The 25659-nt window shown below is 47.5% G+C and overlaps 2 protein-coding genes across 2 annotated transcripts in view; one reads left to right on the top strand and one right to left on the bottom strand.

Moving 5' to 3' along the window:
• MYO7A (myosin VIIA) overlaps positions 1–8933 on the top strand; it is a 71231-nt gene extending 62298 nt beyond the window's left edge. Inside the window, exons 39-48 of the mRNA XM_009881226.1 lie at positions 84–239; positions 670–775; positions 2470–2583; positions 3152–3239; positions 3831–3937; positions 4855–5040; positions 6532–6648; positions 7778–7861; positions 8405–8524; positions 8844–8933. Of these exons, the coding sequence (XP_009879528.1) occupies positions 84–239; positions 670–775; positions 2470–2583; positions 3152–3239; positions 3831–3937; positions 4855–5040; positions 6532–6648; positions 7778–7861; positions 8405–8524; positions 8844–8933 (1168 nt within the window). The remainder of the gene's footprint in view (positions 1–83; positions 240–669; positions 776–2469; positions 2584–3151; positions 3240–3830; positions 3938–4854; positions 5041–6531; positions 6649–7777; positions 7862–8404; positions 8525–8843) is intronic.
• Positions 8934–13364: 4431 nt separating this feature from the next.
• The window catches only part of GDPD4 (glycerophosphodiester phosphodiesterase domain containing 4), a 38233-nt gene continuing 25938 nt past the window's right edge, over positions 13365–25659 (bottom strand). Inside the window, exons 8-17 of the mRNA XM_009881225.1 lie at positions 23428–23521; positions 21691–21836; positions 21245–21327; positions 20230–20380; positions 19450–19674; positions 18483–18640; positions 17088–17235; positions 15893–15975; positions 14249–14331; positions 13365–13396 (exon numbers count right to left, since the gene is read on the bottom strand). Of these exons, the coding sequence (XP_009879527.1) occupies positions 13365–13396; positions 14249–14331; positions 15893–15975; positions 17088–17235; positions 18483–18640; positions 19450–19674; positions 20230–20380; positions 21245–21327; positions 21691–21836; positions 23428–23521 (1203 nt within the window). The remainder of the gene's footprint in view (positions 13397–14248; positions 14332–15892; positions 15976–17087; positions 17236–18482; positions 18641–19449; positions 19675–20229; positions 20381–21244; positions 21328–21690; positions 21837–23427; positions 23522–25659) is intronic.

Here is a 25659-nt window from a genome sequence, read left to right as displayed (position 1 = left end):
GCACTAACCTGTGTTGGGTAAAGCAGATCTGGAGTGTCAATGCCATGAGTGACTTTTTACCTTCTGGGTCTCTTCTCATGTAGGTACAGTGAAGAGAAAGGCTGGGAGCTGTTGTGGTTGTGTACAGGCCTTTTTCCTCCAAGTAACATCCTCCTGCCCCACGTCCAGAGGTTCCTGCAGTCCCGGAAACATCACCCCTTGGCAGCAGACTGCATCCAGAGACTCCAGAAAGCCCTGAGGTACGGCACCAAAAGACCACCTAGTCCTGACTGTGCCACAGCATCCAAATAACCATTAGAAAACACAAGTAGGAGATATTTCGGTGGCTGGGGGGACAGTGAAACTCACAGCTTCTCTCTGTGTTCAACCAAGCTGAACAAAAGGGACATAAGATAGAAGATGTCACTGGTAAACTGTCTGGGGAAAAATAGAGATTAATTAAGTCGACTTTGTTATGCCAGCTCCATTTAAGTCACCTAAAACCTAAGCAAATATGTATTCCCCATTCCAAGTCTTCTTTCTTCTTTTTGGGGGGTGGGGAGGACAGACTCGACTTAATATTAAGAAATTAGCCAAAGTTACTCAAAAAAGAATATAAATTAAAAGGGAAGATTTCAACAGAGGATTCTTGCTTTGATGCTGCGGCACTTGCCACCCCCTGTTTTGCAGGAATGGATCCAGGAAGTACCCGCCCCATCTGGTAGAAGTGGAAGCCATTCAACACAAAACCACCCAAATTTTCCACAAGGTTTACTTCCCTGATGACACTGATGAGGTAAATGGGGGAGAAGGAAATTCTTCTCTTCTGTCAGGATGGCTGTGAATTTTCTTATTAAAATCTCAGAAGAGGCTAATATTGATTCTGATTCAGAAAAACTCAGCCTTTCCAGAACACTCTCGATCAGAGCAGTGTAAGGAAAACCCATCCTTATCTACCCTGACCAGCTCAGGGGTTTGATTTACTGCAGTTCATGTTTTTCAAGAGGTGGGTGCTGTGCTGGTGTTCACCGGAGGCTTTATAGTATGAGCCCAGAAAGAAGGAAACTGGGGGGGTTCATCTCCATTCACTCACTGGTTCACAAGCCTTGGGTATCAGCTATTTGCAGCCGAGACTGACAGATACTGTCCATCCAACTATACCCAGTGGTGTACCGTGATGGGGCTCCCTGGGGACTGGGCAGACTACGGAGGGACTGGCAAGTAGGTAACTGAAATTATACCTTCTGACCTGAGTTGACACAGAAATCATACCTGCGCTCAGGAACCTCTCATTAGGCATCTTACACGCTAATAAGGAAGCTAGTTATATTGATGCCTGAGCAGATATGCATGTCCTTGCAGATACTGCTGTCTCATGCTACTGTCTAGTCTTCCCGTGAGGCTCACATCTTTCTCACACCTCATGCCCTTAGGCACAACTAAATTCCTGTACTTCTAAGTGGGTTTATGTGTAAAGCAGCGCACACCCATGGAAGGAACAGGATGATTCCTCTCCAGCAGCTGTGTGTGCCCTTGTTTATCTGTAATGGAGAGTTGAGAGAAGTGCTGGGATTTCTCATCACTTTGAGTATTTTTTTCTGCATGACCACCAATAAGCATGACACTGCTTTATACACGCGCATCTGTGTGAGACCCAGTGGGGACTTCTGCACTTGAATGGGTTTGCTGTGATCTTTTTGGCCATGGCAGTCACACAGGTGGACCAGCAGAGGAGCATCACCCCAGTACAACGTGCATCTGCACCAAGGGGCTGCTGGACACCAGCAGCACTGAGCTCCAGGCCGGTCTTTCACGGGATATGGAATATGGGTCCCAGTGGTTTGCTGGTTCAGGCTAACATAGTCATGCATGTGGTGGTCAGAAGCTTAAATTCCTTAAACTGCTATCAACTGAACCTCTTTAAGTGTGCAGAGCAAAACTTAGACGATATAAGTGCTGAGCACAGCTGAAAAGGCAAAACAGGGGCTGGGACCTATATGCAGGTGGGACAGTCCTTTAGATATCCCATCCACACGTAAAGCAGGCGTCATCTCCCCTCTCTTCAGCTATCCAGAAGTTAGGCATTTGGTCTAAGCCAGGCATCTGACCTCATCATCATCAGTGGAGATACAGCTGGGACAAATCAAGCCTGGAGGTATCTCTCTCTCTCTCTCTCCCCAACCCTGCTAGACAAATAGCTCTAAGACCTAGATGTTAGATCAGAAAAATTTCTTGTGTTACCTGGGGAGCCCTGGATAAGGCAGCACAGGCTATAGAAAGAGCATCACAGAGCACAATGGTACAGCAATGGCATGGCTGAGCTTCTGCAAACATGCCTTCCCGTGCCCAGAGCCACAATCCACAAAGCGGATTCATTGGTGGTGGGCACCTAAATCCCTTCATATATCTGAGCCTAGAGTTCCTCAAGGAGAGCATAAAGTGGAAATTAACCTTGAGGTAGCAATGGTAAGGATCTTCCTTTCTTTGTAGGCATTTGAGGTGGAGTCCAGCACGAAAGCTAAGGATTTCTGCCAGAACATCTCCAACAGGCTGCTCCTAAAGTCCTCTGAGGGTTTCAGCCTCTTCGTCAAAATCTCCGACAAGGTGAGTGACCCACCCAGAGGCTTACCCACCAGCCAGTGGGTACACCTTGGTGGAGCCAGAGCTATCTGCATCCTCACAGGTGAGATGCATTTCTCTGCAAGCAGTGTGGTATCTCTAAGTCAGATCCAACCTGCTACAGGTGAGATTTGCGGTCCCATAGCCCCAACTTACAGCAGTCATCCCAAAGGGCTTAAAACACACACAGGCAAAGGTCTTCCAAGCTGTTGCTGGGTTGGTTTTATAAGAAAGGACTAAGTAAGAAAAGTGTGCAGCTTAGAGCTGCCTCAGGCAACTGGGAGGAATCTATGGAGATAGTCATCATGAAGGGGAAATTAATTGCTCCAATGAAGCAGGAAGCTGTAATAAGAAGTAATGGGTGAAAGTGGAGCCAAAGCCTGCAGCAAGGTGCTGGCGGTGGCTTTCTCAAGTCAGCAGTTTGTAACTCATGACTGTAACTAACTGGGACAAAGCAGTGAGCAACAACTACTGGAGATGGGGCAATGGCAAACCCTGCCTGTGGCCTCTTGCCACTTGCTTAGCCTTTGTAACCATGTGCTATGTCCCCCAGGTCATCAGTGTGCCCGAGGGAGATTTCTTCTTTGACTTTGTGAGACACCTGACGGACTGGATAAAGAAAGCAAGACCGGCAAAAGATGGTAACAGTGACTTCTCTCCATTGTGGGTCACTCAGAGCCCTCCTAGAGTCCTTTAGCCCTTTCAAGCAAGATTGACCACACAGTCTGCCATGTCTGTTGGGCCACACTACTGTGGGTGTGCTGTCTGCACCAGCCCTGGGGACATCACCTGGGAGATGATCTGTCCAGGAGCAACAGGACCTCTGCACCAGGGCTACGCTTGGGCCCTATGAGGAGCACCTGGTGGTGGGCAGCTCTCAAGGGTCAGCCAAAGGGAAGGTTTCAGTGATGGGATTCATCTCACTTGGCTGCCTGCATGAATGTATCAGTGGCTGCAAGACACAGATGCCTCCAGGGTGCAATTCCTCTGTCCTGCATGAGATATGAGCATTTTCATTGAAGTACGGCGCTGCAAATGAATACAGACGCTCTTTCCACTTTATTAAAGCTTCACAAGGGAAAGTTGTGGTTTTCTCTGCTAGATCAAAGCCCATTTGGCCTTCCAAGCGCCCTTGTCCCTGCAGGTTGTGATGGCACATGGGCACCGCCGGGTTGCCAGCTGGTAGTCACAGCATTGCTCTTACGTATCTGCTCCTTGCTTCTTTTGCACAGGTATAGTGCCTTCCCTCACCTACCAAGTGTTCTTCATGAAAAAGCTGTGGACCAACACGACGCCTGGAAAGGACTCGATGGCAGACTCAATTTTCCACTATTACCAGGTACCCCGGGAGCCTGCAATAGCAGCGGAGACTTGGGAGGAATTAGGAATGGGCTGCAAAGACTTTTTCCTTCTACAGATGAACAAAGTCTTGTATTGAATAGGAAGAACTCTTGCCTTAAATAGAGCTCTACAAAGAGCATTGTTGAGCTGCATGGCAAAGAGGAGCCTTCATGCACTTTAGGGTAACCAGCTCAGCTGGGATTTGGGCCAGCTGCTCTTGGGTGGGCAATGAGAAACAAAAAAGAGCATGTCCCGCTGGCAGCCTCAGGAGGGAGGATGAATTGGGAAGCATCCTGAGGGCTTTCAGCCACCTCCATTCATGGTGGTGAGCTGTGATGGTCCCAGCAGTCAGGGAAGAAGTTACAGTTCTTCTGCTCATGTTTCTTTTGGGATGGAAGAGACCCCTTCATGTCCCAAAGTGCTCTGTCATGCACACATACAATCCCTGTGTTCTTGCCTGGATAAAGTGGTTATCCCGATATGGCTGTATCCCTTAATGCTTCAGTTAGTCACCTGACACATTTTCTGACACTTACGGTAATGAGAGAATAGACTTTTAAAACTGGAGAGAAAAAAAACAACACAAAATCCATTCAATTCCGAGTGGCCATTACTAAGGGTAGATATCCTAGGATGAGGGAGGGTGAACAAGATAGATAGCTTGATGGCTAACACAGGGACCTCCCTGTTCCACATAACAAGAGACTGTTCTAGACCAGAGAGGATCTTTAAACATCTAGTGTGGTCTCAGCTGAGCAGCTGCCTCTCCACCACACTCAACACAACGGCTACAAGTGTTATCCAGGGCACAGCCTCTTCACCAGGGGCTGGAGACCTCCACAAACCCCATTTGACATCTGAGGAGAAATCCATGTTCATCCCCTCTATCTCTGAATCCTTCCTTCCTCCATGCAGGAGTTACCAAAGTACCTGCGCGGCTACCACAAGTGCACACGGGAAGAAGTCCTGCAGCTGGCGGCTCTCATCTATCGGGTGAAGTTTGAAGATGACAAGTCCTATTTCCCCAGCATTCCCAAGCTCCTGAAGGAGCTGGTGCCTCAGGACCTTGTCCGGCAACTCTCTCCAGATGACTGGAAAAGGGTAAAAACAGCAGCTTGGGTCATATGCTAGGCCTGGCTGGGGGAAGCCCAGTCTATTGGGTGACTTGTCTGATGTTCAACACTCAAGTGGGGCTGCCAGAATGAGTAACCTGTGGATCCTCTTGAGCCTTAGCAGAGCTGCAGCCTCCCCAACATCACCAAGAGGAGGAATTGTACATGTGTGTTCATACACCCATGCCTTGAAGTGGGTTTTCTTTGTGCTGCATGTGGCTGTGGCTGTAGTGGTGGTTGCAGCACCATAAGGACACATGCTGGGAGACAGTCTCATGTAAAGATCTGTTGTTTAAGGCAGACTACTGAGTACAGAATCATAGAATCATAGAATGGTTTAGGTTGGAAAGGACCTTGAAGATCATCGAGTTCCAACCCCCCTGCCATGGGCAGGGGCCCCTCCCGCTAGACCAGGTTGCCCAAGACCCCGTCCAGCCTGGCCTTGAACACCTCCAGGGATGGGCCTCAACAGGCACTCTGGGTAACCTGTTCCAGTGCCTTACCAACCTTAAAGTAAAAAACTTCTTACTAATGTTTAATCTAAGCCTGCCCTCTTCCAGTTTATATCCATTCTCCCTCGTCTTGTCACTATATGCCCTAGTAAAAAGTCCTTCCCCAGCTCCTGTAGCCCCTTTAGGTACTGGAAGGCCGCAATAAGATCTCCCCAGAGCCTTTTCGTCTCCAGGCTGAACTGCCCCAGCGCTCTCAGCCTCTCCTCATAGGAGAGGTGCTCCAGCCCTCGGATCATCCTCGTGGCTCTCCTCTGGACACGCTCCAGCAGGGCCATGTCCTTCTTATGTTGAGGCCTCCAGAGCTGGATGCAGTACTCTAGGTGGGGTCTCACGAGAGTGGAGTAGAGGGGCAGAATCTCCTCCTTTGACCTGCTGGCCACAGTTCTTTTGATGCAGCCCAGGATATGGTTGGCCCCCTGTGCTGCAATCGCCCATTGCTGGCTCATGCGGAGCTTCTGGTCAATCAGCACGCCCAGGTCCTTCTCCTCCGGGCTGGTCTCCAGCTGTAGAGTAGCCGAGTAGAGGAGTAATTCTCCCTGCTTTACAAGGGGAGAGCTGTGGCACAGGTACAGACAGATGTAGAGCCGTAAAACAACATAGCTGTCTCACTGCCTAGAGATAGTCTTGTAAGACCTTTCTGTTTCCTGGAACTTGAACCCAGCCATGTGCCTAACCAGTGAGCTATCAGCTTCCGTGGGTTGAAGGTCTCTCAGTCTCCTCTGCTGCTTAAATTGGAGGATCAAAACTTATAATCCCCTTAATGGAGTCACCAGCACAGCTCATCCAAGAAAGAAGGCCCTGCCTTGGTTCCAGGCCCTGCTCCAGTGACCAGCCAGCGCTTTTGTGAAGTGTTCATTGGAGCAGAGACTGGAACGGACCTTCTTTATAGGGCTGATGGTCCTTCCCTGTAAATATCACTGGTGCTAGGTCGTGCAAACCCTCCAGCTCTGTTATGTTCTCTGTTGCAGTCCATCGTGGCATACTACAATAAGCATGCAGGCAAAACACGAGAAGAAGCCAAGCTTGCCTTCCTAAAGATTATCTTCAAGTGGCCTACGTTTGGATCAGCATTCTTTGAAGTGAAGGTACCTGCCCTACTTGGGGGTTCTCTGGCAGCATTGAGCCGTGGTCAGGAGCCCCGTATCACAGAGGGGTTCCAGGTATGCAGGGTTGTCCCAGTATCTGGACCAGACTGGGACAACCCCGATGAAGCAGGGGAAGAGTGTGAGACCATCTGTCAGTAAAGGGCTGATACTCTCACTTATTGCTGCCCTGCCTCTCTAGACAGACAGAGGCATTGTGGAGCTTCAGCATATCTCCGTCATTGATTCTGTACTTGTAGCTGTGCTGCTAAAGAGCCAAGAGCCATTCTCTGTTTTGCCAAGGCAAACGGGAACGTGTGGTTTTCCAAGAGACGTGTCTGCATGTACCATGAACCAAATCCAGACCACCCACCACAGCACCAGGCTCCCATCAAAGACAGTAGAAGCCAGTAGTCATGACATCTGTCCAAGTACTCTGGACACCTTATTGCAACTCCCTCTTCTCAATGACGACACAGTGGGCCTGGGCTGGAAACGAATTGCTGAAATAATTTATCAGTTCCTTGAACTTGGACACCCCATTTTCTGTTATGTCTGTCTTAGATGGCATTAAGGGCTCTGATTACATCCTGTGATTTTTCCCACCAAAATTGACTTGGTAGCCAAGAAATTTGTGGCATGGCCGTGAGCGGAGCCCCCATCCCCTGGGCCCTGCCTCATCAATGGAACAAATTGAAGGTCCTCATGGCACAGGGCTGGGAGAAGGGTTTACCAGCAGGAACAAAACTGAATGTAAAGATCAGAAGGGGACAGAGGAGTGTAGTTTTGGCCTGGAGGTCCATAGCAGCAGGCATGAGGAGGAACAGAGGAACTGGAGGGGAAAGGAGATTGTCTGGGCTTTGCCACACTGTCCCGGCTGTTCCTTGCCAATTGCGAGGAACTTAATGCTGTCAGCAACTCACCTATTGGTTATCGTGCATTTAGGAATTAACTAAACAGTGCTAACTATTGCTGGTGACTTAATGGACTCTATGTTTATCTTTAAAAGGTAAACTGGATAGCGGTTAATGGGCCACCAAATGCTGGCAGGGAAGACAGGGAGAGAGGAAATAGGAAGGGGTCTGATTTTGCATGATACTTTCCCTAAACCAGTTGCTCTTATTTCCAACAGCAAACTACAGAGCCAAATTATCCAGAAATCCTTCTAATTGCCATCAATAAACATGGAGTCAGCCTCATCGATCCCAAAACCAAGGTAAGCAAAACTGAGATCTTCGCCAGATGCTCCTGGTCCCACTCCCCAACCCCTCACAGAAGTCATCCCAAAAAACACGTTGTTCAGAACTTCAGGAGTTCTCATTAAGCCTAGTTAGAAAGGCTGGACAGCCAGAAAAGTTTCTGGAGGCAGAAATTCACTGTTGTACAGAGCCAGCCCAGTCTTTTTCAACAGGAGATGGATTGGGAGCATCAACTGTTAGAGCCCTGTAACTGAAGGATACACACTCTCCTTCCTTAATCCTTTCACAGACATTAGGGCAGGAGCTGGCGTAAATGACCTCCTACTAGGTACTTCCACCAGACAAGTGGTCATTCTAGTACAGCAGTCCTCCATGAGCACCGGAGGTTCCAGAGTCTTGCATCTCACTGCCATTCCTGTGAGGCCATGATACAGTCTCATCTCAGTAGACATCCTTGGTCTGCTCTGATGGAAAGTGAACAAGAACATGAAGGGTCCCCACAGCCCATGATGAAAGTATAAGCTCTTGTGTGTTGAGTGTCAGACTTGTGTTCCCACCAGGATATTCTCATCACTCACCCCTTCACCAAGATCTCCAACTGGAGCAGTGGCAACACGTACTTCCATATTACCATTGGCAACCTGGTGAGAGGAAGCAAGCTGCTCTGCGAGACCTCCCTGGTAAGTTACTAATTGTTACTAATCTGAGGCATTCAGTATTTTGTTGGCTATTTGAAAATCCAGGTCCCATCCAAAGCTCCCTGCATCCTTAGCCCCAACAGCATTATGGGACGGTGAGTTCCTCCATCTCAATACTGCAAATTATGTTTTGACTGTGTTCCTTGTGGTGGTGTCATTTCACCCAAGGAGAATAGTGGAACAGGTCAAAATGTACCTGAAAACTTGAAAGTTAACAACTGGTAGCCAGTGTGTTCAGAAGGCACAAGCCAGAGACTGTAAACTGTGCTCTAAAGGCAGGTACTATCTCTCTCCTCCTCAGGGGTACAAGATGGATGATCTTTTGACCTCATACATCAGCCAGATGCTAACAGCCATGAGTAAACAGAGGAGTGCAAAGGGTAGCAAGTGAACTGCAAGAAGCCGCTGGCAGGTGGCCATGGGGCTAATTCACCAGCTGAAGCCTGTGGGATACCCATGCAGCTGGGGGAGAACCTTTGCCTCCCAGATGTGGAAGATGAGCCGAACACCATCAGGGAGTTCGCTGGACTCTGACCTTGAGGGCTCAAACCCCACATCCCCTTCCAGTGAAGACGACTATCTCTGACCTCCCGTTCTCCTTCCTCACCCTGCACCCCAACTCCATCTTACACCTCAAAGATTTCCAGGGGACACCACCGCTCTCAGACAGTGACTGAGCAAAGACACTCCGGCAGAAGGTTTACCTGAACCCAATGTTTGGCATCGCAAAGGCTCTTGGAAGGGGATTTGTGTGTGTGTGTTTGTGTGTGTGCGTGTGGTTTGGTTTGGTTTGTTTTTTTCTTAAGTAAGAGAGAGCTATCATGATGCTAATGGCTTTTGGTGAGGTTATGGGCGTTCCACATTTGAAGAGGAATAACAGAGCCCCAACCTATGCTGGAAAGCTATCTAATGAACACTGAAGGGCTTGTTTTTAGACATTACAAAAGAACACATTGTGTTCTTAAGAAGGATGGAAAGAAAACGCAGGCTGGGAGGAGCACATTTTAACTAGGAATCAGAATAAACAAACTACTGATCGAACAGGCTAGAGTACTAAAGTGCTGTCCGTGCAATGCTGGAAATATTTAAAGAACAAATTTAAAAGTTTTGTTTCTTCTTCTATTTATTTTTTAAAATATTAAAAAGGAAAAAAAAAATATCCTGCATTTCGTGCCGGTATCTGGATGTTGACTTGGGGCTGAGGGCGACCTGCGGGACAATCCCTCGCCCAGGGATTCCCCTAGAGCCGTGATTGCTGGAGGCTGAGTAAGGCACATCTTTCCCAACTTATGGGCTCAGCTGGAAGTGAAGCTTGGAAGACGAATGATCTCCTTTTGCCTCCTGTGTTCAGGCAAATTAACCCTGGGAGGATCTTTACTGCAAGCTTCAATATGGATGTAGGGGTTTTGAGTCCCCACACTTGGAAGACTGAGGCCAAGCCTGTGCTGAGCGGAGATTCAAACATGGACTTGGCCATCAGGATTGGAAACAGCTAATGATTTTATTGTGCTTTTGTGTGTGTTGCTGTATAAAATGACTCTTTGCAAGTCCCAGCTGGACCTGAACCACTCACAGCGAGGGCAGGCCCTTGATTTCAGTGGGCTTTTCTCCACCTTTGGTTGGCTGTACTGACCTGCTGGCTGGTTGTCCTGTCTGCCATGTGACACCACGCAGTGTGGACCAGCAGAGAAGGGACCTGCCAGCAGAGAGGAGGCTGAAGCCGTGTTGTGTCTGGGGGGATGCAGGGGAAGGAGCCTGGGGTGCCTTTCCAAAATCCAGGCTTCAAAGCAGCACGTGCCTGAATGTGTGGCAACAGGAGGGGTGAGAATCATCCACCAAGACCTGGTGCTGGTGTCACTAATAGTGAGTGGATCTCAGTAAACGTGGGAGACCACTCTTGAGCCTATGCGTTGGGCTGAGTTTGGCTGCTTTTAAAAAAGTCCATATTGTAGGGTGTCGTGTGTTGTTCTGTTAAGCTCAGCTGGGCTCGGTCACCCAACACCATGGCGTGCCAGGCTGAGGCGGCAGCACTGCCCACCAGACATCAAGGACCGTGACATCCGACTGGGATGCAGCAGTGACTTTGGACCTGAGTTGCTCCAGCAAAGCAAACAAGATGCTGCACGGAGACATCCAGAAGCCAGACAGGGCTGCTAGAAGATCCTCTTCCTCCACCATTCCCTCTACCCAAGGCACTCTGGTGGTGGGATCATGGTTACACCAGCCAAGGCTACACTGGGAGCCAAGCTGCCCTCTCACCGTCCATCTCTGATGTTTCTCTCCCCTCCCTAGCCACCATAATCCAGCTGTCGCAGGGATCCTACACATCCTTAGACACATGCCCATCATTGCCACCATCACCACTGCTTTTGTGAGTCTCCAGCCATCCCTGCCTCCCACAATATGCTCAGTAGATGATGCAGCATAGCAATGTTTTCCAGTGCTGTCCTGGGTCACCTTTCCCCTGCCACCACCTTCGTCCCTCCACTCACAGCTCTGTGAGCCTCCCATGCACCCCACCATTTTGGGGGGGGCCGGGACTCTGTGTGCGTGTGCCTGTGTGTCATATGTATTAGCGTCTGCTGGCCTCTTTGTATTCACACCAAGCAATGTAACATGAAAAACATATGTCCAAGCGAAATACTCTAATTAAAAAGCATCAAGTGGTTTGTGGGAGGTTGTTCTGCAATGCTCGGTTGTGGTGGTGTCTGCATGGGGAAGGGTGGGCTCAGGGCTTCCAGGTCCTCCTTGCGGACAAGACTTCTCCTTGCAGAGTGGGACCTCTGGTGAGAGTATCCAGCAATGGGGAGCAAATCATCAGTGTGCCTGAACTGGAAATTAAGTGAAATCTTTTCTTTTTGTGTAAAAAAAACTGGAGCTCGGGGAGTCTCCATTGCTCATCCTCTAAGACAAGGGCTGTTTCCTCCACAAAGGCCAGTTTTGAGTTGAATCACTGGATATAGGAAGTACTGGGTGAAAAGTTTGTGTGTGGGAGTCAGACTATAAGCCACATGCTTAACGGTGTTGCCAGACCCTGCTAGCTGTGAAAACAGCAGAATTAGCAGCTGAGATGTGACAGAAGCGTAAGGCATTGCAGGAGACCACCAGTCTAATTGTGCAGGCTCTGCCTGGACAAGAATGCTGAGGAGGAGGAGGAGTATGAGGAAATACCACTGCGTATTGGCCAAGCAGCAGCTAGGTACATGGGTGAAGGCACATTGAGATGTTTTTTTCTAATACATATTAAAAGCCGTGATCAGGGGACCACCACTTGTCCCTCACCTGGACACCAGAGGACAGGGTGAGGACCCCATGGTGCACACCACCACTCAACCTACCCACTCTCCACCTCCTATTTTTGCTGCTCACGTACCTCCACATGAGTGGTACCCACAAAAAATTATGAACCAGCTATGGATGCAGGGCATGGGGAGGGGGTTTACCACCATAAGCAGCATCCTCTCCCCATTATTCATAGCTCTAGAGCTGCTCCACACCAATTTGCCAGCCCTTTCATCCTTTTCCAAAGGAGGAAGTTGCCTTTTTGCATTTCTAGCCCCCAAAATTGCAACTTGGAAAGGTCTGAAGTGCCTCTCAGCACAGCTAACTCTGCAACCTAATTTTTCCCTGTCACAATTTACTTGTAATAGCTTTATTTAGCAAAAACACTGAGCTGCATGAGCCTCATGTATGAGAAAATGTCTACAGCATGATTTAGGTAAATACTACTATTGTCTTCCCCTTTCCCAGTTTGCCAAAATAAGAAAACAGGCTAGGAGAGCTAAAATGTATTTAAAACATCACTTGCAATTTACCCAAAAAAAGTGTTCTTATCTGTTCAAGTAGAAATTTATGGCTTAAACTTGGGAGATGCTCACATCTCCCTTGCAGAGCACGGCATAGTCCCCCTTCACCCCGTGCGCCAGCAGCCACTGGGAGAAATGAAAATCAGAATAAAGCCCAGGGTGCAGAGCAGGTATACAGACCTTCCCAAGGGAAAAGCAAACAGGACACTTGGTGGGACCAATTCACATGCAGCTCAATCCTTCTGAAGGAAAGTGTTGTGCTCTTGGTCGTAGTCCCAGTAGCTACATGGCCAAGCCACCAAAAAGTCCTTCAGCACCCATGGGAAGATGTGCTGTTGCCCACAGCCAAGGGGAAGAGACTGTCCTGTTAGGGTCTATGGCAGGGCAAGAGCGGAGAAAAGGAAAACCTAAGCTGCCCCTGCCAGTGTTGTAGAAAGGTACAGACTCTAATGACCCAGCCAGCAGCATTTGACCATTGTGGTGGGGGTGATGTGCTCTCAGGGATGGAGAAGACCTGTGAGGAGGGAGGGAGTGTGGGGAGAAGAGGCTGGTCTTATGGGAGAAACGTATGCAGCTGAGAACAAGGAGGACTGGAGGATGCCCAGGTGTTTGCAGCATGTGTAAATCCCAGCTGTGGAAACAGAGGGCTTACATGGCAGGATGATTGCCCTGTGGTGTGGCAGTGGTCCCAGAGGGAAGTGGTGGCTCCCATGTGGTCACTGCATCTCATCGTGGTGTACAGCTTCTTCATGGCTGCAACTCCCTCTGTGCTCCCCTACACCACAGGGATCCCTGCCAGGCACGGGATTGCAAGGAAGATTGTAGGAGAAGCAGCTCAGTGCTCATCTCCAGCAGAGTCACGGAAGCAAATGGATCCTCCTCACCAGGCGGATCTGAGCCCTCCCAGCCGTCCCCCTTGGCAGGTTGGTGCTCACATTGCAGGACAGGGCAGCAGGGGAGGGTTTGCTCTCCAGTCCTCATCAAGACGGCAGGTCCGCATCCCCTCCCTGCCCGTATCAGGCCATGATAGCAGGCATGTCGCTGAGCTCTGGAAAAGGGGACACACAGTGAGCTACTGAAATATCTGCAGTGATTTCACCAGCCATCACGAGCAAACAGAACTGGGCTGAAAATGTGTGTTGCATTTTGTCTGGATGACAAAGTTCCATGGGTGCAGAAACCTGGTGCATGGGAGGGTCCCCAGCCAAACCCACCCTGCCTTGCAGACCCAAGAGTCCTCAGCACCTCTGGGCTCTCTTTTCACAGCATCGCAGAGTAATGTATGTTGGAGGGGACATCTAGAGGCCTCTGGCCTAACCTCTGCTTGAAGCAGGGCAAATTACATTGGGCTGCACAGGGCTTTGAACATCTCTGAGGGTGGATATTCCCCACCTGTCTGGGCCCCTGTTCCAGTCTCTGACCACCCTCACCTTCTTTTTTTCTCTTTATAGCTGGTAAAAATTTCCAAGGTTGTAGCTTGTGCTATTGTTACTGCACATCCAAGAAACATCTGACTCTATCTTCTCTACACCCTCCCATTAGATGGTTGCAGACAGTGATAAGACATCCCTTGACCTTCTCTTCCACTGTTCAAACCCAGCTCTCAAATGCCTCATCCTCCAACTTGGTAGCCCCCCTAGGCTCACTCCCATTTGTCACAATCTGCTTGGTGCTGGGGAGCCTGAAGTGGACCCAGTGCCTAGACGTGGCCTCACCAGTGCTGAACAGAGGGAAGAAATCACTGCCACCTGCCCCAAAGACTCAGACAACCCATGGTGCAGTCATCCTTCACCACCATGATGCATGGGTACCCATCACCAACCCATCCATCAGGACCCTGGTGCCCCCACGGAGATGGCCTAAGCAGGATGCGGCTCCTGGCTCTCCTTGCCCTACTCACCTGTCCTGAACTTGTTGTAGGTGCCACTTTCCAGCATCGGGCCACCGTCATGTGCACAGCAGGAGAAACTCCGCTCTCGCCACCTGCATGGGGCAAAGTATCTGGGTCAGCCCACTGCTTGTTGTGGTTCCCCTCGCAGCTCCCTGGTGCCCTGGATGCCTTTTTTCTACTTCATCAGGGCAAGAACTACCCTGGTATTTTGGGATTTGCTCAGGTCCTTTACTGAGAAGGGACTTCAGGGCATGACTGACGTCTAAGCATCCACACTTCATGAGTGCAACAACGTTTTGAAGGCGACTTTGTGACTAAGCCCTGTTTTCTAAGGAATATTTAAAAGCTCAGAAGCCCCAGAAATGTTTGCAGCTGCTCGTTCCTAAGCAGCCAGGGAAATTTAAAAATTGTGATTTTTGTGCATCCATAAACCTGATTAACAAGACCACGCAGGGCTCTCAGGCACTGCTGATGGCCCTTCACTCCCAGCAGGGCTGGGAAAGCCCTTGCTGCCATGCTAGCCCAGAAGAGGTTGTTATTTGGCTGGATCAGAAACATCTTCAGGCCCCTGGGAAATGCACACACAAACGTGTCTGTACAGCTGCTAGTTCATCACCTGGCCATACTGCAGCTAGTGCATTTCTCCATCCTCGTGGAGCAAAATTAGAGCTGCTACCGTTTCCCATGCCAAAACAAGTCATGGTTGTAAGCAACCCAGACTGCTCACCCAGGATCTTCCTAGACTTTCCACTTGCTGTCACCTGCAGCACAGTTGTGCCGCCAGCACCCCTGCAGAAAACACCCCTTGGCTGGCTGGTCTGGTCCTTCTACCCATCCACAGCTGGCCAGCTGAAGAACATCTTCTCTTGCAGCTTGTGCTTGTCGTTACTGCACATCCAAGAAACATCTGACTCTATTTTCTCTACACCCTCCCATTAGATGGTTACAGTCAGTGATAAGACGTGCATTGACCTTCTCTTCCACTGTGCAAACCCAGATCTCAAATGCCTCGTCCTTCAGCTTGGTGGCCCCTGCATCTCCTGCTTTCCTTGGTCACCACTGGGATAAGAGCAGAGCATCCAGCAGCCCAACCCGACCTGCTGAGTGAGCCTGTCTCATGAACCCCAGATTTCCCAATTATTAAACAGAGGTAAAATGTCTTTGACAGCATGGGAGGAGACAAAATGTGGTGTCTGTGACACACTCAGACATTTTCATCTGGAAAGATGGATTTCAGGGACTCTGGCATATGCAGACAGAGAGACACAGGCTGCTCAAATATTAACATGGAGAGCTTTCCTCCTAAGACAGTCCAATGCAACAGTGTCTAAATAGTAATAACAGCAAAATCAGTTCTTTTCTCAGCCCATCAGCTTTGATAACTAGTCTACGTTGCTACTGTAAATCCACCAGGTCTCCACTGAATCCTGATGGTAGATGATGCCTGAGCTGCCAAAATGGAAAGGGAAAACTAAATCAAGCAGAAGCAGAGAGAGTTTTGGAGAATTTCAGGGCTTTCTTCTAGTTCCAGAAGGGAAAGGTAATGTTCCCAAAAGTAGTTTTAACCCTTCAGGTCACCTGAAAGCATCCCTCCTTCCCTCCACCTGGGTCAAAAGATCAGGTTAGAATGGCCATTAGCAACTTGGTAGTTACCAGTGCAGAGCAAAGATGAGCGAGATGAGGAGCACAGAGGTCAGATCTGTCAGGATCCACATGATGTTGTACTGCTGCGGAGTCTGGAAGAGAACAACAAAGGATGTGTCCACCACCAAAGATCCCAAAATATGCAAAAAAGTTGCTCAAGCTTTTTCTTGCTGCTCGAATATGGCCATTCAGCTGCCTGGTTTTCATGTGCGGTATCATCCCTCAGGTGTTTAAAGCATTTAGTGGCATTTCAAAGTGGCCACCAAAGTGGGTGTTGGTGCCAAATCATCACCCTTCATAAAAACAGGGCTGTTGTGTGGCCAAGAAGATTGTACCATATCACAGTGAATGTAACAGGGAACTCTTGTTTGTACAGGCAGGCCCTTTAGTTCACTCTGCTTCCCTCCAACATTAATGTCAACAGGTGGCATCTCACTTTCCCTTGAAAAACTGTCCTTTAGTGAACATCACAGAGGGTCTGGGATGGCTCCTGCTCTAAGTCTAAGAGCATCTGAAGCTTCATCCTTAGACTGGACTTCCACCCACCCTCATAATAGACTGAAACACTGCAGTTGTCTGGATGGGAACACCATAAAATCAGAGTGTGAAGCTAGTTATTCAAAGTAGTAACCTTTAAGCTGCAGGGACTCTGGTGGGACCAGTGCTCCAGGTGCTCCTTAGCCCTACAGGTTGTCCAAGGCAGATATAGGAAATAGAGAAATTATGAGAAAAAAATTCCTCCGAGCAAGGAAGGGTTATTTCTATGGTTGTTTCCCTCGGGCTTGTGGAACAAGACCAAGTTTGAAAAGGGCAGTGTGAAGCCCTGGGAAATGAGAAACTTCTGACATCAATAAAGTGCTTCAAAAGCTTAGAAATGTAAATCCTCATGCATCAGCTTGTGCCCTCAAAGGCCCTTCCTTTCTCCCCACATAAGTCTCGATATAGCTTCTTTTCCTTCATCTCAAGGCCTAAGTTGCAAATCCTAACGAGCAGGGTGCTTCTACCTGAGCCATGAGAAAAGAGGGGAAGGGTATGGTGATACCTGAAGTGGCTCAGAGATTCCAGCTAAGCCAGGTTTCCACTCCGGTCATTTTCATGCTAAGGGTCTTTTATCCATGCATAAACTGGCCCATGGTCCCCAAACATAACCATGAACATCCCAACCCTACTTCCTACCCCTGGGAGGGGGAGGATTTTTGCTTACCATAAGGAATAGTGGCTGGCTGAGATTTTTCAGCGTGTGGACAGCATTGGTGGTCACAGAGTGTGCCCCAGAGCACCACGCCAGGGAGAAAAGCCATGGCTCATTGACCACATAGAGGTTGGTGGTGATGTTTGCCGCAGCATATATCCTTTAAAAGACCAAAGGCAAGAGCCTTCATTAAGAAAAGCAAGGAGGTGAGTACTTCCTTTGGGCTGAATCAAGGAGAGACAGCAACTTTCTGTAGGAAAGCCAACCAGCCAACAATTAATCGTTCGCAATTGGCCAATACAGAATAGCTGACCTGCTGGAAGCAAGTGCAGTTAAAATGTCCAAAAGGTCGGAACTTTGCTTACCCTTCTGCCATATGAATCAGTGTAATGATGTGTTTGTAATCTCCCAATAGTGCGTTCAAAACCACCTCGAAGCTGGCTACTCATGTTTGTTATGTTTGCTACATCAACTCATCATTTTTCAAGTTCTTATAAGCTACTGAAACTTAATATGAAGTAAGATCATACTCTGTATACTGGTAAAGGAGTGTATCATCAATATCAGCATTTGTAAATCTACTTAGGATCTACCCAGGGTTTACCCAAATGAAACTACTTAAGATTTTACATCCTATGAAAATTATCATTGAGAAAGCACAAACATTACTTTCATCTAAAGGAATAAAATTTTCCTTTTCTTTTGTTTTTTAAATTAGATTTCAATGGTTTTGTGCACAGGAAAGAACAAAAAATCCTATTTACAAAAGGAGAGGTAGACAGGTAATACTGTTTGGGTTTTCTTTTCTTTCTTTTTTTTTATATAAGAGAACCATTTTTGAAACTCCTGCAATGAATGTGGAGCTTCCCATTGGAGAGATGACATTTTCGGTGTGTCACAAGCAACAGACTACTGGTAGTAACAGCGACAAGAAATGAAGTCTCCAAAATACTATCTACAAGAGGGTGGTGGTCTCTCACCACTGCTCTATGCACTCACACCGATGGTTGTCAAGAGCCATGAGAGGTTAAATAGTTGTTCATTCTCCATAGTTCAGTTTTGGTGGGACTGGGGATGGCAGGAATAGAAAGACAAGCAATCAGGAGACAGCTGTGTTCTCCACTCAGAAGTTCCTCAGATCCTGGTCAAGTAAGTATGGACTTGAGGGCAAGGGTGTGCAACTATATATGCTACCACTTGGCCACACGCAAGGTCAACAGTAGGAGTGAACTGCAGTCCTGCACCCCCAAAATGCAACAGGGATGGCCACCTGATCTAAAGGAGCTTTTTCCAAAATGCTACAGATACTGGAGCTGGTCACTGGAGGGAGACATTGCCACACACTTGAGGCAAACATACTCCAGACGCAGTCCACCGACTGTACTTGGGGCTGAAACTGCAACCTACCGGATATCTTCACTGGACATTTCAGTGTAGGCCAGATTGAGTTTGACAATATTATCCATCAATAGGTCTTCAACTGGGGCCTTAGTGCCCATTGTCTGCTGAAACCCGGGAGCAACAGACTGAACAAAGGACCTCATGTCGTTCTCCAGCCATAGGACCTGCAGGCAACAAGAGGACCCGGTGAATTCCCAACAGACTTACTAATATGCCCTGCCCTTCACACAAACCCGGTAAAGATAACATCTTGAGGGGCTTAACCCAGCCTGACAAATGACTTGTTTCTTTCAGTGATCAAAGAACATTTGGATGGAGAGTTAAAACTGGCAAGTCGCTTTCATCAAGAAATGTGTTCACTGTTTCTTGCTTATCAACTTGAAATCAGTGAGTGCATTTCACACGGCCCAACAAAAGATGCGCTGTTTGAAATGAATGAAAAGACAGCTTTCATTTATGGGAAAGGCAAGAGAAAATATTCTGCTCTCCCATTCTCCCAGCATAGGTGAAGAGATCTTCAGCAGACACAGTTGGGCGTAACTCACCGGAAATCAACGGGTACAGAACCTAATCCACAAGAGTTTAGCATTCATCCATTGCCAGGGGAAGGAGGAAGGCAAAGAAACCTCCCAACTCCACGTATTTTAATTTAAGCCAGGAGTTTCCATGCAATGTATTAAAAAAGCATGGGTGGCAGGGAGTAGGCTGCCAATTATCACAATGATGAAAGGACGCCTTTTGGGGGCTAAGGCATCCGCTGGTACATACACTGACTTATTTCCCTGTGCTGCTGCAGCATTACACCATTTTGTACCGGCTGAGGAACCAATAGCAGGAATATAATCCCAATGATGTCTCTTAAGTGAAATGCAAGGGGCCGGATTTTATGCAGGTGAAGTGATACAGGGTATGACCCCAAAGTCCCGATTCAGAGAGCAAGAAAAAGGAATGCGGAGGAGTGATGCCACCCTACCAGATGAGGTCTAATCCCAGACTCGTTGAGGATGACTTCCAGGGTTCTGTTGATCCACGAGTTCCTGTAAGGATGTTTCTCTGGAGGGCGGTAGAGATCAAATATCACGAGTTTATCCTGACTGTCTGCGAGGCGCAAGAAATTACTTAGCTTGTAAATGGACTGATTCATTGCCTGGTTTTGATCTGCCCTTGACAGTGAGCCCATGCATGAAAATGGTTTGTCCTGGAAATAAACAGATATAAAAAGGGAAATCAATCAGGCGGTCGCCCCTGGGAGTCAGCTACAAGCAAAAAACTCATATCTCTAAGAGGGAAAAAGTTTGACACCAGCCCTCAGCAGGTGAGCATATTTTATTTTGATTACCTCTTCTACCCAAGAAACAGAGGAAATTAAGCCAGGCTGTGACGACACTGCTTCTGGGACCTAAATTGCATAGTTAACAGCTAGCTCTGCCATGCTTCTCTGTCCCACCGTGTTAGCTGTGACTATTATACACAGCAACTTGCACAGGTAGCTCTTGTCTTCTTCCCCCAGCCCATGTGTTCTGCTGCTGCCACGATAAGGAGCCACAAGAACACCCACCAGCCAATTCTTATTGGTGTCCCAAGCCTAAAGACCAACTGGACAAAGCAAAGAGACCCCAACTGAAGGATTTTTACTGACTTCTTTGAGTTTTAGCTCAATCAGTAGTTTCTCTCCTAAGATTCATGCTACTAAGTAGTAGACAGCTGGTGTCTTTTCCACGTCCAGTTAATGATAGTCCTTTATGGCACTTACCTTAAGGAACCATGTTCCAGCATTCAACTCCTGCAGAGTATTCCAGGAGAATAAAGCAGCATTTTGAGCAGTGTCATTGGGGTAGACCTCCTTGATGTTAGTTGTCCTCCTCAAGGTGCTATCGTGCATGAGGAAAGGAATCCCATCATAGCTGTTGGAGACCAAGAGTTCAGGTCACTTTGGGTGCGGGTTTGTTCATGGCATGAGCAGACTCATGCCAGGTCAGAAGAATATGTTGGCCACCATGAATGCAGCAGTATGGCCTCCCTCAGTGCAGAGGGTGGGATAGGGACAAAGGCTGAGGCTCAAGACACCAGGTCATTTCCAGCTTAAATACTGCTGGGTGACCTTGGAGAAGTCATGCATGTCTGTGTCTCAGTTTCCTCAGGGGCAAAGTGGAGATGGCAGCATTTATGCCTGCCAGCCCCCCAAAAATGGATAGTAACTTATGGCTGAAATCTCTTTTTGGTGACACCGAAATAGTTCTGTGGGTTTCAGGGGACTGAAGTCTAAATGGACAGTGATGGAAATGCAAAATTTTCTCTTCTACATTAGTAGAACATTTAAGCGTTAGCATTTTTCTCATTTAGTGCCTGGAAACTGCTCATCCTGCACAGCATGTTAGCAATTCATGGCAATGGGTCCCCCAAACAAATGCAATTAAAGGTCTAATAATTAGTACAATGCTGTCAAAAGTCTAAACGCAATTTTCTGTTGGGTTTGTAGGCCTGATACAACCCTCTCTGTGGCCTGGAAGTCAGACTAGGGTAGGGACTTGTCTTTATACTCTGCAAAGCATTTAAAATATACTGTAGAAAGAATGATTGTTAAATCAATAGCTACAGCTTATTGACTTGCCTGAGAACAACCATGCCCTCCAGCCTCTATCATCACGCGCCAGCTGAGGGACCCTGTCCCAGCCATCAGTAAAGCCTAATTGCCTGGAGTTGCATGTCTCCAAAGACAACTCTTAGAAGAAGCATATATTCTATGAGATGCAATGTTTTCTCCTTACCTAATAGTGACATCTGTTTCAAGACCATCCCCACCATGTTCAATTGTCTTCTGAAATGACATCTCAGTGTTTTCTGGTGCCAGCTGAAAAAAAAAAAGTGCATGAGCAGGTCATTTTCAAACACACTGTGGAGGGCTCTATAAGTACTATCCGTTTCTTTGTAACACCTCTGGTGTTTATTAAGGGAACATCATTATCTTGTTAAAGTCTACTGCTTGTTTTCTTCCACTTTAGCCACCAAACCCATCTTGTCCCTCAGGAACAGTGTTATCCTTGTTAGCAAACCCATGCAGTGATGCCTTTGGCATGCAGTTCCAAACAGAAATATCTCCCTTTCCACCCTCCACAGGTTTCATGGAAAAAAAAAAAAATAAAAAAGATGATGATGATGAAGGTAGCAAGACACAGGATGAAGAAACGATGTAAAATAACTACTCCAGACCTACCATTGGTGCTCCACGGTGTCCAATGAGGGCTGGCTTTGGTCCAAGTGTTCCCATCTCTCTGATGCAAGGAGAGTACATCCCCAGAGGTATCAAGAAAAGAAAGAGAAGGATAGCCAGGTATGGACCAATAATTATCACCTGAACAACTGAAAGAGTTTGAAGGAGGAAGGCTAGAGTTAATCCATGAGGTAATGTACTGGTTTGCCTTGCGGCTTGACTTTCAATACAGCCCTTCAGCTAAGTAGCTGTTGGGCTTTGTCCCATCCCTTTTTCCATCCCTTCTTCCCCTAATTTTCACTTTGTCTCCAAACAATGCAACCCAGGAAAACAAACCGGTCAAAGCAAGGACATGGGCTGTCTGAATCAGAACTGCAGGTTCTGTGCTTTAATTACATCTCACTATACCTTGCAGCAAAACATGACCTTAATTTCTTTTTCTTCACAGGTGGTGCAATGAAATATCCCCCCTCTCTAGAAAAGCAATCCTCAACAGAAGCATGCTAATTTTTTTATTACTCAGATAAGAACAAGCAACATTTTCAAGTTTCATTGACAGTGAAGAAGAGGAGGATCCTTTCTCCTTCAACTATATTACATCCCCTTAAGGTGAATACTTCCCTGGTTCATTCAGATTGCTGTCCGTGCCTTCTGTTTGTGACCTACAGAATCCTACAGACTCTGGCTGCATGGGTATTGCATCTCAGAAACTTGCCAACTCGTTACCTATGGTCTTCTCGGAGTCTGTTGACACATTGCCCAAGAGACCCAGGAGCCTTCACCTCAGGGAACAAAACAGTTCCTCTGAGAAATGAGCACCTGTGCACCAATATCTCTTTATTGAATGGGTACCACTACTCCTCTGCACGTTGTGCCAGTGGCTCTGAAGGAACTTGGGCTTACACCAAGCCGATGAATTGAGCTGGGAGCCCATTAGGCATGGTGGACTGCCATGTCTAGGATCCCAGCATATTCCCCCCGCCCCAATCTCTCCAGGAGTAGTTCAATAAGAAAAATCTTGGGAAGAAAAAAAAAAAAAAAAAAGTTTTCATCAGCACATTCTGTCTGTGATTTTTATTACAAATCAACATCTGCAGATGAGTGTCATGTAGATAATTACGGCTATATGAAGAGACCAGGTCAGAGAAAAACAGCCGGTCCCAGAGCCAGGCTCTTCTGCAGTTGTTCCTGGCATCTGGCCTTGTCCTTACAATACTTGGTCACACTTGGAGGTGGACAGGGACTTCCCATGAGATAACACTAGGAACTGATCAAAAAGCTCTTTCCCATATCTCGGATGGCTTCTCCTGAGACGCACTAGTCTGAAGTGGATTGACTGGACTGGAGATCCCTTCTGAGACATAGAAGCTGAGTGTAGCAAGCAAAGGTCAGCCAAGAGACCTTTCACCAGCTGCTTTCTCCTACAGAGGGCTGAACAAATTTCCACACATGACTCAGAAGACGGGTACTTCTGCTAATCTCCTCCATCTCAGGGCAGGTCACTGCCTTGGTATAGTCCAAAATTGTGCAAGGGAGCATGCAAACCAGCAGTACACCTGGACAGCCACAGGACAGCGTACAGAAAAGTCCCAGACCCACTAATTTCCCTGGGATACACAGAAGTTAAAGGTCTCCCCCAGCTAGAGTGCAGGTGTGGGAGGAAAGGGCTCCTGCCTGCCTGTTTCTCACACTGGTATACATTTTTGGTCATATAGGGAGCAGGAAGCAGAGCTACTGTACCTTTCTTATCTGCTCTGATGGCATGAAGAGCCACGGGCCAGGACAGGAGGACCATGATGGCTATTGCCCCAATGTGGAGATAGGGAGCTGTGATCTGACAAGGAGAGAAAAGGATTTTAGTCAAAGGATGAAGTGTGGAGACAGATGGAAACAAACCCCACCACAGCTACAGCCGTCCACCTGGATGGGCTCCTGCTGCAGGTACCAGCAGTTCAACCTCTCTCTCACACCTGTGTTGGATCCACCAAACACCTCTGGAGTTGAAGGAGAGACATATAACCCCAGCCAGGCCAGCCACCTGGGCTGAGGAGCGCTCCTCACTGCACTACACAGCTCTCCTTTCCCCTAAATCAGATGAAGGGGACATGGCTGTCATCATCCATGAGGATGCAATTGCCTTTACTGCTATGTCATAATCTATGAACGTCTTCCAGGGAGCAACCCAGTTTAACCCAATCTAACCCAATCCAGTCCCATCCAGGTGATAGTCATCTCCATATCATACTGCAGCTAAATCATTAAACTAATATCGGCAAACCTGAGTGATGAAATGTAGTATTTTCAACCGTATGGAAACAACTATTGTGGTATAAGAGAAGTAGTTAATCTGGTAGATGTCTGATCATGGACTTTATTAGACTCACATACACCCTGCCGTACCTAGTTTCACATACTATCAATATATTACAGAAAAAAACGTTCATTTTCATTTATTTCAAAGCATTTAATTCACTTGCATTAGGGCTAATTGCTTTTTTCTCTTTTTTTTTTTTTTTACTTTTAACTCAATGTGTACATATTTTTCTTGATTTACTAACACAAAACAGTATATTCATTTAATGCTTGTGATATATTAGATAACAGCTATTGCTGGACAGATATAGTAATTGGACTTGATTTCTTTCACCCTAAAGATTAAACAAGAAGATCAGAAGCTAAGAATCACTTTTGTGCTTATTATGAATGCATGAGCAGAGCTGGAAACCAAGCAGAAATAGTTTGTCACTTGTACAGACACTGAATGGATGCTGCTATAAGACACTTTTCATAAACTAGGCAAATCTGACAAAGAAACTAGTCCATCATTTTCTCATGCTCATCAGAGCCCCGTGGCTTCTGTTCCAGCTAGAGCTGAGAGTTATTAAAGTGTGTGCTAGGAAAGAAAGCTATCCAGATGTAAGCCTTTCCTGTTGCTTAGTCCATGCCTGATTCTCTAAGCTGGAAGGGTTGAAGAAAGCAGCAGTCGCTGAGAGATGTTATTGCATGTGATCCTGTCTGCCCCAGACACTTGATGCCAACACCTTTCGATCAGAAGCAGGATTCAGTTGCGTAAACAGAGGTGCCATCTGAGATGTCCGGGATATTTGAGATAGCTCTGCAGGGCTAAGGGACATGACACAGGATCTACAAGAGGTTCACGTCCTTTGGGAACAGTAGTGGGAGGCCATGTGAGCATTTCCAAGGGCATGAACACCCAAAATAAACAGCACCTACGGGGAACCCAAAGGCTCTTGTGTTTCCCTCTCCTCATCTACCTCCCCTGGTGTCTGCAGGGGGCAGAAGAAGCTGATGGTTTCTCATTACCTTTACCAGTGCATAGCCCAGTGGATACCAAACTCTGTAGAAATGGGAACATGCAATTAACCACACCCTACAAATACCACATCTGTGATTCCTCTTCCAGTCCATACGCATTGCTCTCTCAACATTCACAAGCAGTAAGCCACATGGAGGAGAGGTGATAGACCCAAATAACATCTGCAAGGCAGCCGTGTAGTCAAAGGCTACCTACTTCTTCCTTCCCAATACATGTGGTGACCTGGATGCTCAAACACTAAACAACACTGGGTAGCTTTTGCCTGTATCTTCAGATCTGGTGAGAGTTGAGGAGGCCAGCAGACCATGCACGCTGACCTTCTGCAGCCCACAGGTTGTCCCACCTGACACCAACATTGCCCTCCTGCTCCCCAAAAACTCAGTGCTGTCCTGCCCTCAAGAGATGAAGGTCTTCTGAGTCACAGAAGAGCTAATGCTAAAGCTGTTGAACTGTCAGGAGCTGATTGCAGCTCCAGCAACCTTGCCAGCCAAAGCAGTATGATTTACTTGCCCTGGGCACCTGCAAATTAACAGTACACCTACAACATTTTTTCCAAAAAAAAAAGAAAGAAAAGGGTGTGACTTCCCAAATTGAGACATGTTACATCAAACAGGTAGCTTGAAACTCAGCTTCAG

This window comes from Charadrius vociferus, unplaced genomic scaffold (genome assembly GCF_000708025.1).
Source record: "Charadrius vociferus isolate BGI_N301 unplaced genomic scaffold, ASM70802v2 scaffold1, whole genome shotgun sequence".
NCBI classification, from domain to species: Eukaryota; Metazoa; Chordata; class Aves; order Charadriiformes; family Charadriidae; genus Charadrius; species Charadrius vociferus.
The sequence above is the reverse complement of the archived record's forward strand: the minus strand, read 5'-3'. Positions and strand labels throughout refer to the sequence as shown.